The sequence below is a fragment of the Canis aureus genome, chromosome 7, assembly GCF_053574225.1.
Source record: "Canis aureus isolate CA01 chromosome 7, VMU_Caureus_v.1.0, whole genome shotgun sequence".
Lineage (NCBI taxonomy): Eukaryota > Metazoa > Chordata > Mammalia > Carnivora > Canidae > Canis > Canis aureus.
Window position 1 is genome coordinate 40,002,051 of NC_135617.1, and position 14,303 is coordinate 40,016,353.

Here is a 14,303-nt window from a genome sequence, read left to right on the forward strand (position 1 = left end):
TAACATAAATTTGCATTATGATCTTAGATGAACTCTATTTTGATCAAAGAAATTTGAATATTATTATGATGTTTTATTCAGTGTTGGTTTTAGCTCATGTAAATAAACATCTGCTCCTTAAATTATAGCTATCAACAGAGGAGATATATTAAATTTATCAGTAACTCACTCTGCCCCCAAGTTTTATTGGAATATAATTGACACGTAATATTGTGTAAAGTTTTTTTTAAAGATTTTATTTATTAATTTCAGACAGACAAAGAGAACACGAACACACACAGGAGCAGAGGGGGAAGGGGCAGAGGGAGAAGCAGACAACCCCAATGAGTAGGGAGCCTGATGAAGGGCTCACTCCCAGGACCCCAAGACCATGACCAGAGCCGAAAGCAGATGCTTAGCCAACTGAGCCACCCAGATGCCTCCACATTGTATAAGTTTAAGGTGTAGAATCTGATGATTTGAAACATGTATATATAATGAAATGATTACCACAATCAGATTAATTAACACCTCCATCAACTCACAAAAATACTTTTCGTGTATGTGTGCTGATAACATTCAAGATCTAGTCTCTTAGCAACTTTCAAGTATATCACACAGTATTGTTAACTATTGTCATCATGCTGTGCATTAGATCCCCAGAACTTACGCATTGTATAACTAAAAGTTGGTAATCTTTGACCAACGTCTCTCCCATTTCCTTCATGCCCCGCCCCTGGCAACCACCAGTCTACTCTCAGTTTCTATGAGTTCTGTTTCTTCAGATTCCATATAAAAATGAAAACATAAGAGTATTTGTCTTTCTCTAACTTATTTCACTTTGCATAATGCCTTCAAGGTCCACCCATGTTGTTGCTAATGGTAGGATTCCTTCTTTTTATGGCTGAATAACTATACACACACACACACATACACACACACACACACTACACTCACTACATGTTCTTTATCCATTCATCTGTTGAAGGACACTTAGATTGTTTCTATGTCCTGGCTATTGTGAATCTATGAGCTTCATGAATTCAAGTGTCCAACTTTCTCCCCAGTTTTGGGAAATTCTCAGCCATTATTTCTTTAAATAAGCTTTCTGCCCATTTATCCTCTCTTCTCCTTTTGGTACTCCAATAATGCATAGATTTGTAACCATTTATTTGGGTTCTGTTACTGCAAAATTATTGTGTTCTTTGATGTCATGTTTCCTTGATTTTTAGGATTCTCTGACATCTTGTGTTGCTGTCTTAATTGAAAAAGCACAGTTCTTTCAGTCTTCACTGACTGGCTTTGAGAGAGAATTGCCTCCCACAAAACTTTTAGGGCTTCCAAGGCTTTCTCAGACCTTTTCTCAGATATGCTTACTCCACACTTTGCTTCTTCTTGTGGAGGTATTCTTAAGGTCTATGTCTTCTCTCAATAATACATAGTCAGGACACATAGGACACATGCTGACAGCTTCCCTTTTGTTCTTCTCAGGGCAGTGATTAACGCTCAACTTTGCATTGTTTCTTGGAATCTCAGAGTGGAGGCAGTTTCTGCAGGTGCTCACCAGTCCTCTGCAAAGGCTCATTCTTGCTGCCATTGGGAGCATGCATGTGCAGCTGGCCATGAGGTGAGTGTGTGTGGAGGTGAGGCACATGGAGTCTTGGAGGTGCCTGTGGGCCATTAGAGGGAGAATCAAAAGTGAGGAATGTCCAGAGGCTCATGGGTGAGTTTCCTAATAGTCTGGAGTATATGCACTCCATAAGATTCACATCCCTTTGGTGCCCTCTAAGAGCTCTACTTCTGTCTCCCAACATCACCCACCCTATCACACAGCATATCTCAGTATTCCAGATGAGGCAAGATGGATGTAGGTTTCTTTGGCAGCATCCTGCATAGCTGGGACAGGTGAGTTGTCATTCACAAGCTCTCACCTTCCCCTGCAGGAGAAATCATGGCTGAAGAGGTGTCTTTTAGCACTGAGCTGTGCAGCCTTGCGGAAGGGGTGATGCATGTAAATTGAAACTGTTCCTCTTACCCTTCTGGGATTTCTTTGCTTCAGTAGTATGCTGCAACTTCTCCACTAGACTCCACTGGACTTCTTCCTGGACTTCCACGAGACTATCTTACCCATGGGTGATTGTCTAAATTGATGTTCTTTGGGAGGAATATGGTAGAAAATTCCTATTCCACTACGATGATGATGTCCAGGAATTCACTTAAGTGTCGTTGTAACATTCATTCCAGGTATGGTGGCAACCAAATAAATTTCAGAAAAATGTGGTTTGTTGACATTTTTGAAACTAGAATTTTAAAAAGTACAAGCAAAATTTATTTATAAGGGAATTATTCTTTTGTTGTTGATAAGCAGTTGCTTAAAGAATTTCAGCTGGGATCAGGTACAATTTGATTTTATTTGGCTTCATTTGTGCTATTGAAAGGAAAAGTTCCAAATTATAGCAACTGATTTAATATTTTTATGGATTAGATGCCAAATTTTACCTTCTAGGAGTTAAACAAAGTGCTGAGAAATGAGTAATAAATCAGGCAGGGTTAGGTAAAACAACTGTAGGTCAAAGATGTTTATTTCAATTTATACTTTTGTGTCATAATCAAGTCATAGGAACCACAGATTTATTTTATTTGGCTAGCACTCTGCTTTCTTTAAAAAAAATGAATATTAAATAATTTTATAGAAAACTGACATGAAAACTTCAATAAACAAATGACCTTAAAACAATAAAAATGGAATAAGTAGCACAAAAATTTTGTAACAAAGAAAGTATCAGTCCAAATGCTTTCATCAAAATCATTATATAAAATTCTTATTTTATAAAGACTTTCTAAGAGAAAGGAAGTTAAGAAATGAAATTAATGAAGCTAAAAAGCAAAGATTATAATACTTACAAAGACGATATTCATTAAACAGCTTTTTTTTTTTTTCCTTCAGGGCATACTATGTGCTAAACTCTGTTCTGTATGCTTGGAATTCAACAATAAACAAAACTCACCAAGAATCCTTGCCCCTCATGGGATTAATAGTTAAATGTAGAGGAATACTGACAATTAACAATAAATATAATAAATAAGCATTTAAAAATATTTTATTTATTTATTCATGAGAGACACACAGAGAGAGAGAGGCAGAGACATAAGCAGGCTCCATGGAAGGAGCCCAATATGGGACTCAGTCAAGGGTCTCCAGGATCACGCCCTGGGCTGAAGGTGGCACTATACTGCTGAGCCACCGGGCTGTCCTAAGTAGGCATTTTAAATGTTATGTTAGAAAGTGGTAAGTGCTATGGTGAAAATGAAAAAAGTAGAGCACTAATGGGGTTTAGAAATTCTATGTGTGTATGTGTGTGTGTAATTTTAAACAGGGTGGTTGAACATGGCCATTGTTAAAACTTAAAGGAAGTAGATATGCATATAGCTAGAACAGGTGGAAGAAAGAGAAAATGCAAACCTTCTCAGGTGGGGTGCCAGGGATGCTTAAAGACCTGCAAGAAGGCCACTGCTGTGGAATAAAATTAGCAAGAAAAGAATAAAAGATGAAGTCAGAAATGCAACAAGAGTTGAATCCTATAAGACCTTTTAGGCTAGGCCATTGTATAGAATTTGGCTTTTTCTATGAATCAAATGGAGAAACATGGGAGATTTTGAACAGAAGCATGACAAGGGGATGCCTGGGTATCTCAGTTGGTTAAGTGTTTGCCTTTGGCTCAGGGTATGATCTCTGGGTCCTGAGATTGAGTCCTATGTTGGGCTCCCTGCTCAGCAGGGAATTTGCTTCTCCCTCTCCTTCTGCCTCTGCCCGTCTTCCCCACCTGTGCTCTCTCTCTTTCCCTCAAATAAATAAATTTTTTTTTAAAAGAAGCATGATGAGGAAACTTCTTGGCTTCTGTGTTTTTGTAAAACTCAAAGAGATAAAGGGAAGAAGTAGGAAAACCATTGAACAGGTACTGAAATAATCCAGGGATATATGATGCTGTCTAGAACAGGATAGCAATAGTAGAATGTGAGAATCAGATTCGGACATATATTGAAGATGAGGCAAATAGAATAAATAACTTGTAAGGCTAAGTCACTTATGTGTACAGTTGTAAAATTTCTAAGTAAATTAGAAGTAATCTAGCATTGTATAAAAAAAGTAGTTCCTATTGAATTAACATACAGATAACAACTTTAAACTCCAGAGAAAAATGTAAAAATGACTACCTGAAGACACTAGAAAATCAACAAAAGGAGGTAGACACTGGAGAGGAGTCAACATTTGGAAAAACGAAACAGCAGGTGGTCAGTTTCCTGTTTCTAAAATGTTTACTTTAGGGACGCCTGGGTGACTCAGCAGTTGAGCGTCTGTCTTTGGCTCAGGTTGTGATCCTGGGATCTGGGATCAAGTCCCGCATCAGGCTCTGTGCAGGGAGCCTGCTTCTCCATCTGCCTGTGTCTCTGTCTCTCTCTCTCTGTCTCATGAATAAATAAATAAAATTTAAAATAAAACAAATGTTTACTTTGAAGGCAGGTCACAGTCTGGGTCACAAGGTGGCTAAATGGAAAGCCTGCTGTCTGGCTGGACTGAAGAATTAGAGCACAGAGCTTAGAGCAAATGTACTTACCAGAAGGTAAAGAAGGTGTGGTTTGCAAAATTTTGTAAAGAACAAGGCAGTCCCAAATTCTGTGTATAAACTTTACCAAAATCTCTGGCTGATCCCTAACCATACATGTGCAGTACACACTCCAAGCATCCCAAACTAGGCTAACAGAACAAAATCAGGATTTCAGCTGTTGTCAACTACAGGGGAGATAGTTTACAGTGTGTGCAGCTAATTTAACTCATCGCCTTAAAATATATTCATGTTCTTCAGAGAAATCTAACAAAATTCAGAGTTCCTATAACATATCATTCACAGTGCCTAAAATGCAGTCCAAAAATATTTGACATAGATGTTAAGAACAAAACATTACCAATTCTAAAAAGAAAAGATGGGTGTCTAGTGGCTCAGTCAGTTAAGTGCTTCCTGATTTCAGCTCAGGTCATGATCTTGGGGTTCTGAGATTGAGCTCCATGTTGTGCTCCGGGCTTAGTGAGGAATCTTTTTGTCCCTCTCCCTCTGCTCTTTCCTCCTTTCTCTCTCTCTCTCTCCCTCAAATAAATAAATAAATAGATAAATAAGTAAGTAAATAAATAAATAAATAAACAAATAAAACCTTTTTTAATAAGAGAAAAGACTGTCAACAGAGACAATTTGACATTAATCAGATGACAGAATTTTTTTTAAAGATTTTATTTATTTATTTATTTATTTATTTATTTATTTATTTATTTATTTATTTATTTATTTATGAGAGAGAGCACAGTGTAAGATGAGGGAGAAGCAGACTCCCTTCTGAGCAGAGAGCCCAATGATGCAGGACTCAATTCCTTTGACCCTGAGATCATGACCTGAGCCGAAGGCAGACACTCAACCAACTAAGCCACCCAGGCATCCTTCAGATGATGGAATTCTAATACAAAGATATTAAAATAAAGCATCTATTAAAACTACTTTCAAGGACATGAAGGAAAATATAGCTCCCAGTGACCAAAAAGATAGAAAATGTTAGCAGAGAAACAGACATTATTTTTTAAAAAAACAAATAGAACTTCACTAACTTAAAAATATAGTATCTGAAATGAAAAATTTGAAGAATGGTCTTAATAGCAGAATGGAAATGACCAATAATGAGTAAGCTTGAAAAGAGCCCACTAGAAATGATTCATTCACAAGAAGAGAGAATTAGATGGAAAGCAAAATATTTTAAAAGTGCAACATATATGTAATCAGAGTCTCGGAAGGAGAAGATAGAGATAATAGGGCAGAAAACAAATTTGATGAAATAACAGACAAAAAGTTCCCAAATTAGGTGAGATACATAAATTTATAGATCAAAGGAACTCAGGAAAAGCAGGAAAATGTAAAGATAAACACACCTACATCACGTGATCTGTGTACATCTGACTGACATACAGTATGGGTCCGGAGCCACTAATCTATGAAATGATGGTGCAGCTGGGGGTTGAGTGCTAAGCCCTTGGACTTGAAGTGTGGTCTGAGGACCAGCAGCACCTGCATCCTCCAGTTAGAAATGTAGAATCTCACATCCCACCTCAGACTTATGAAATGAAATATGTATTTGAACAAGACCTCTGAATGTTCTTGGGCACCTTAAATTCTGAGAAGTATTAAGGCACTTGAGCTTACTGCAGTCCTTGAATGGCTGGGTTAAGGCTGTAATTAAAGGTATCTTTCTAGCCTTAATCTCCTCTACTTAACCAACCAGTCTTCAGTCTTAATTTAGTTTCACTAGTATACCTCCCAAATGGAAAGAGATGTTTACATTTCTTTATTACAATGCATTAAGTTGTATTTCAGATAAAAGCCAGACTTCTTCAAAAGTCTAAAAGAATTTTTTGAACAGGAAGAAACCTTGTTCCATTACAGTACCCATATACAATGGCTTTCAATTCCAACTGCATATTTAGAAGTACCCTAGGAGCTTTAAAATATACTGGTCCTGGGATGCTTGGGTGGCTCAGCGGTTGGGCATCTCTGCCATTGGCTCAGGGTGTGATCCCGCAGTCCTGGAATCAAATCCTACATCGGGTTCCCTGCATGGAGCCTGGTTCTCCCTCTGCCTTTCTCCCTGTGTCTCTCATGAATAAATAAAATCTTTAAAAAGTAAGTAAGTAAGTAAGTAAGTAAGTAAATAAATAAATAAATAAAATGAATAGAATAAAATAATAAAATAAAATTAAATTAAATTAAATTAAATTAAATTAAATTAAATTAATAAAATAAAATATACTGGTCCACATCAGAGCTACTGAATTGTAATTTCTGGGGGTGGAGCCCAGGTTGGTATGTTTGAGCCCAGGTTGGTATGCGATTTTAGTGTGCAACTACCTTTGAGAAACACTATGAATGAACTTTCAATTTATTGACTCTCAGATAATAGTACCTCCTTTAATCTAAATATAGTGGAGTTAGTATAACTTTCAAGTTTATCTTCCTTGAAAACTGTTATCGATCTCTTCATTAAAATATATTAATCTACCTTATAAAAATCAATTAAATATTTAGTACATGATAAGATTATATGCATTTCACTTCCTCCCTATTTCATAGTTAACATTTTTTTAATTTTTAAAAATATTTATTTATTTTCTTATTTTCTTTTTTAAAATTTATTTATTTTCTTTCCAAGTTTTCATTCATTCATTCATTCAATCAATCATTCATTCATTTTTTGAGAGAGAGTGTAAGCATGAGCAAGTGTGGGGAAGGAGGGATAGAGAGAGAGAATCTGAAGCAGTCTCTGTCATGCCCAGAGTGGAGCCCAGTGCAGGCTCAATCTCATGACCCTGAGATCATGATGCTTTACTGACTGAGCCACCCAGGTACCCCCTAAGTTTTATTTAAATTCCAGTTAGTTAACCTACAGTGTAATATTAGTTTCAGGTGTAGAACTTAGTGATTCATCACTTATATACAATACCCAGTGCTCATCACAACAAGTACCTTCCTTATTACTCATTACCTTTTTAACCGATTCCCCACCCACCTACCCTCTAGTAACCATCAATTTGTTCTCTATCGTTGAGAGTCTGTTTCCTGGTTTGCTTTTCTCTCTTTCTCTCTCTTTCTCTTTTTACTGCTATGTTCATTTGTCTTATTTCTTAAATTCCACATATGAGTGAAATCATATGGTATTTGTCTTTCTCAGATCAACTTACTTCAGTTACCATAATAATAATACTCTCTAGCTCCATCCATGTCATTGCAAATACCAAGATTTCATTCTTTTTGTGGCTGAATAATATACCATTGTGTGTGTGTGTGTGTGTGTGTGTGTGTGTACACACATCTTCTTTATCCATTCAGCAGTTGATGGACACTTGGGTTCTCTCCATTGTTTGGTTATTGTTGATAATACTGCTATAACCAACAGGGTGCATGTATCCCTTTGAGTAAGTACTTTTGTGTCCTTTGACAATTGCTGGATCATAGAGTAGTTATATTTTTAACTTTTTGAGGAACCTCCATACTGTTTTCCACAATGGCTGCATCAGTTTGCCTTCTCATCAACAATTTAAGAGGGTTTTCCTTTCTCCACATCCTTGCCAACAACTGTTGTTTCCTGTGTTGTTAATTTTAGCCATTCTGACAGGTGTGAGGTGGTATCTCATTATAGTTTTGATTTGTATTTCCCTGATGATGAGTGATATTAAGCATCTTTTCATGCATCTGTTGGCCATCTATATGTCTTTTTTGGAAAAATGTCTATTCATGTCTCCTCATTTTTAAACATTAATTATGTTAATAAACTAATGACAAGTGTATATTAGTAATATCCAAATAATACTAATATTTAACTTGATGAAATAAAACATCTCATTTCAGAGTGGTTTTTGGCTTATTATATTTTTATGTAAGGGTAAAAATTCATTTGTACTCTCTCCGTGCCTGCCAGCTAAATAGTGCAGGGGCATCTACAGGGTACAACTTGGCAGGAAGACGTTAGCTGTCATTAAAAATCCATAAAGTAGGAGTGCCTGGGTGGTTCAGTCAATTAAGTGTCCAACTTTGATTTTGGCTCAGGTCATGATCTCAGTGTTGTGAGATTAAGCTCCACAATGGGCTTTGCACTGGGTGTACAGCCTGCTTAAGATTCTCTTTCTCCCTCTGCCTCTCCCTTCCTCCACCCCCAACCCCCACTCCCACATGCACACTTTTTCTCTCTCCCTCTCCAATAATAATAATTCCTTAAAATAGATATATTCCAATCCAATTTTCTGGGTAAGGGAGCAAATTTGCATTATCAGGTGAAATGACAAACATAGACTGACTACATTTTGCTCTTTAAACACAAGTTGGAAATGATTACAAAATCAGATAACTAAATAGAGTGGGTGAGTGTGGAACTTAGTTGAACAAAAGCAAGCATGTGACTTAGATAAAATGAGCAGGTTTAAGTCTAAATCACTGCCAAATAATTTTAAAAATAAACTCCACAAAGTATAAAAAAGCTGAATAATATGTAGTTAAAACAACTTCTCAAATAGTTTTTATTTCCATCTTGAAAATAAAAGCTTCAAGCACAGAATTCCATTGTAAATTGAATTTGGTTATTCCTAGATCATCTGTTTGACTCCTTAGATTTTTCATGTATGAAGAAATATTTGTCCTTTAAGTAAGCATTGCAAAAATTATTTGTATAAGACATTATTAACATATTGTTCAGAATGACATTTTCAAATACAAAGATAAATACAAATGTTATTAAAGCCACACAGTCTTTGTGATTACTGTGCTGCCTTACTGGGAAGAGCTCAACACAGATACTAGAAGATTTCTTTTCTTTTCTTTTTTTTTTTTTTTTTGATACTAGAAGATTTCTTTTTAAATCTGACCTTCTATTATCAGAACGGGCCTCAAAACTGATGATTTCAATTCTTAATTTATGTCATTAGGTAATATCAACATAAAATTGAAGAGACCTCAGGCTACAAATGACCTTATTTAAGAAAGTTTCCTCTTTTCTATTAGACTTAGAGTCATCGTTAGACCAAATCTTTAAGTTAAATGAGAGTCCTTAATGACCTATGAAAAAAATCTATAATGGTAAATTATATCTAAATATAAAGTCATTATATATTTATGACTAAATGCTTAATAAATGATGAGCCATTTAATTGAGAACAATCCCATTATGCGCACATTAGAAACTTTTCTCATAAATATGTTACTGAAATATCTCCATTTATCATTTGTAAATCTCAGAATCAAATTACATAGGAAAAAAAACAATGGTCTTGGACAGGTTTTGGGGAATGTAACAATCAGTTTAAATAGTAGCTGTTTTTTACCTATTGGGATTATAGTTTATTTTGTTCTTTTACAGTTTTTTTTTTTAAGATTTTATTTATATATTCATGAGAGACAGAGAGAGAGAGAGAGGCAGAGACAGGCAGAGGGAGAAGCAGGCTCCATGCAGGGAGCCTGACGTGGGACTCAATCCCTGGTCTTCAGGATCACACCCTGGGCTGAAGACAGCACTAAACTGCTGAGCCACCTGGGCAGCTCATCTTTTACAGTTTTTAAAATAAGTAGAATAGTCTCTGCTTCCATTAACTTTAAATGTCATGTTAAGAATGTATAATCAAACATTCAAGGGCCACAATTATGAACCATATGGAGGGTAGAGAATCTTGTTCAGGATTGGTACTGCCTCCAGACTTTTCTAATAACTACTGGTATGACCTCAGGTTAAGTACTTCACTGATGTGGGCAGATGCCCCATCTTAAAAATCTGGAGGTTTGGCTAGATCTACTCTAAGGTCATTTTCAGTTTTCAAATATTTTATGGCATAAATTTTGGTTTAATCATGATGTATTTTGAATAATAAACAGGAAAACATATTTCAATTTTGAATTCTGGTTTCAGGAATACTTACAGTTAAGGCTGGTGGTCCTGGAGGTCCTGTATCTCCCTAAAACAGATTAAAATTACAGTCACTATTAATCCTTTTTGGATATTTTATTTATAAGTTTTCTGAATGGATAGAAGCTATACACACACACACACACACATTTTGAAAGAAAAATAGAATTTGATCTGATAGGAGTCTGTATCCTATCATATGATGACAAATGTATCGCGTGCTTTAACTCTCATGATATAAATATCACCTTATACACCCCCGTGCTTTCTGCAAAACTTGTTTGGAAAAGCTAAAATAATCTAATTTTCTATTCTTTTGTCTACTAATCCAAAATTAGAAAGAATATCTTTTCAAATATGGTTACTTGCCAATGGAGCAGCTGGGAAGTGTCACGACAGATAATTTTTCTGACAAAGTTAGTATGAGGATCAGCAGAAATAAGTGTATCTCCCCACTTCATGCCTCCCAGCTGCAAGAAGCAGTCCCACTGCCTCTTATAAAGCTCTGCTAAATTGACATTGCATTTGCCATTAATTTCAAGAGGCTTTGCCTATATTTATGTATTTTTAAATATGAAAATTGCTTTGCTAACCTATGTGAATACAAATTACCAGGTGGACATAGAGAGACTTTCCAAAATCTTTTAAAAAATGGCTTATCTAAAAGTTTACTGTTTTCTCATTTATATGTCACCTATATGCTTTATTGTATCAGGACCCCTATTTATTTAATAAGAACTCTTAATCATTAAGATCAAGCATTATTACTATAATGCTTTTTAGGTGGACATGATGGAAAACTTAAACTTTGTGGCATGAAGTTCTGAGCTATGCTCTAATGTTGAGGGTATCTCTGTAACTTTTTCTTTTCTCATCTAACATAGTCACCTCAAAAGTTAAGACAGCATGGAGTAGTCATTACTTTTTGGAACAATTGAATAAAAATAGCCAATACTTGTTGGGGAACATTGACATAGCTTAACTCGGATACTGAGGACCAATTTGTAAGATCAACTTTAACATAGAGGTAAATATTGAAGACAGACAAGGATTCCCAAATGTGCTGAAAATAGAGATAATAAAACACCCACAAGTACAATTGTTATTAAATTGAGATCATCCAATGACCTTATTCTAAATGATTCTTCCTTTTAGTATTTTTAAATCTCTTTTAAAGGTCACTGCCAATATATCATTATAAAATGGCATGCGAGAAAAAGTGGTAGGAAATGAAGCATTCAGACTGAAACTGAGTTAGAAAGTTAACCTCCTTCCCCCCAAAGGCCACCTGCTTCACCATTATGGTAGCAGTTCAGTGCTATTGGCAAAATTCCCTGATACAAGGCACAGTTGCTAATTTGGCAATGGAATAGCTAATGCTGTTAAGTGAGGGAGAGAAAGTGAAATCTTATAAACACAAATTAATGTCAACTAGCAGTTGTGCATTTAGTCTCTTCAAACTAATTAAATGAACCAAAAGGCTTTTCTTCAGATGCTTTTAACATAACAGCCTTTGGTTAATTTTAACAAAATTAACCTTTTGGCAGTTAAATAGTATCAATGAAAAGTCAGTGCAAACATTTTTAGAGTTTTCTTAAGAAAAACTGGCATTTCTCTGGGAGAATACAATACCTTTTCTCCTTTTGGGCCAGGTGGACCATGAGGACCCAAGTCACCTTTCAAACCCTATATAAAGAATACAACCAATGTGATTTCTATACACAATTCACAGAAAGCTTGAATTTCTAACAAGTCATTAGCCACAAAATAAAATAATTTACTGAACTCCCAAATCCCATTCTTCAGTTTGTAGTATAGAGAGAAACAGAGACAACTGGCACTAAAATGATAAGCAACATCTGCGTTGTGGTGAGTACAGATACATTAAATCAGCGTGAGTCCTGAATACTGCATATTTGTGCAACTTTGCTTCCTGCTAAAATTACATTAATTCACCATCTGGGAGAACATCATTTAGGTCTATATGAGCTTTTAAGTATCCACTTTGGATTAAATTTGTGGATGTTGTAAATACCTTTGATTTAGCATTGATTTGGCCTTTATAAAGCTTGCCAAAAAAATTCAAGAATTAAATTAAAAGCATTTTTATGTCTCTATCAAGTAATCTAATTGTGGGGGAAATATAAATGAAGGACATATTCTTTTCCTATCCCTCACAGCCTGAAACTAGAATGTAGTTGCTTTCCTGTTTTAAAGTATGTTTTAGTCCACTAATTCCTAATTTTCTTAACCCGAATTTATAAAGATATTAAATGAAACTATATAAGACATAGAGTATCAAATAATTATGTTCATGAATATTCTAGGTTCTTGGGTGCTTCAGTGGGTATTTAGTTGATCGGATTCAGAAATGACAGCTCTCAGAAATACTACAATAGATTTCACTGGAGGAAAAATCAGTTCTACAGTTGAAGGTATTCACAGTGTAAACAGAAAGAAAGTTAGATAGACACATCCTGACTGTGTGGTGAATAGGAAAAAGTAACTTCCTACATCCTTGATTTAACACATTGGATAAGGGAAGAACAATAATAGAAAAAAGAAATATTCTGAAGCCACACAATGCACAGTATATCTAGAGGTCTTACTTTTCCTGGCCTAGGGATCCATCTATCACTGCACTGACATTTTGTAGTCAATAAACAATGTCAAATGCTATCAGCTTTAACTACTTAATATATAATCCCATGATGAATTTAAAGAAATTAAGGAAAACTGGATACTTAAAATAATCTTCAGAGATTATGTGAAAACTGAAACCTTACGCCTTAAGAAAAAAAATTCTTTAAGGGTTGAAAACAGCTACTGATTGGCAAAACACACTTCACAATTGTAGAAGTACTTTTCAGGATAAAACTCACAGCTATATGCCTTCCACTGTTACCTCAGAATCTTTATAGAAAAAGGATGAGTGAAAAAGTAAATCATATTTGAGATGTGATATTTTCTTATTATTTGAAATAGCCATTCCTTCCCAAATAAGCAAAATGAGATTAGGCTGAATTGAGATGTGCTGTGAGTGTAAAACATACTAGGTTTTCAATATTTAGTACAAAAAATGTAAAATACCTCAATAATTTTCATACTGATTATACATTAAAGTGATAATATTTTGGGTATTTATATTTTGGATGTTATTAAAATTAGTTTCACCTGTTTCTTTTTACTTTTCTTAGGATGGCTACTGGAAAATATATTTATCTTGAAATAATATCATATTTACAAATATACCATATAAGTATTATATTCAATAGATTCTATTTCTATTGGATAGTGCTACTTAGAAATACAAAAACAAGAGGTTGACAAAGACTCTCTCCTTGACCAAACTTTAGTCAGACTCTTCTGAGTCCTCTGCTGGATCAGGCCTCAACCTTGGCTGTTGTTAAGTTCTGCCTTTGGCCTGCTTAGCCCAGTTTTAGCAAGAATCATGTTAAGTCAGTTTAGAAAGAATCCCCCACCCTTATATCAGATCAAGTTCCTCATGCTCTATCTTTGTTGTGTAAGTGACCTGCCTTTAGCAAGAATCCTATTAGGTCAGTTTGTCAAGAATCCTCCTGCCCCTGAGGTCTGCTCTTAGCAATTTCCCATTCACTGAGCCGGTCACTCCATTGGCTATACATCCTCACCTGTCCTTGTTGTATTTGGAGTTTATCTCAATTTTTCTCCCCTACTGCAATACCCCTATTCCAATAGGCTTGAACAAAAAATCCTCCTTACCATTTTATTTTATTTTATTTTATTTTATTTTATTTTATTTTAAGATTTATTTATTTATTTATTCATGAAAGACACAGAGAGAGAGAGAGGTAGAGACACAG

The 14,303-nt window shown here is 35.3% G+C and overlaps 1 protein-coding gene across 2 annotated transcripts in view; it reads right to left on the minus strand.

The window, feature by feature from the left end:
- COL19A1 (collagen type XIX alpha 1 chain) overlaps nt 1-14,303 on the minus strand; it is a 311,746-nt gene that overhangs the window by 165,596 nt on the left and 131,847 nt on the right. For both annotated transcript variants that reach the window (XM_077903490.1, XM_077903489.1), the window contains exons 14-15: nt 12,094-12,147; nt 10,475-10,510 (exon numbers count right to left, since the gene is read on the minus strand). In XM_077903490.1, coding sequence (XP_077759616.1) covers nt 10,475-10,510; nt 12,094-12,147 — 90 coding nt within the window. The remainder of the gene's footprint in view (nt 1-10,474; nt 10,511-12,093; nt 12,148-14,303) is intronic.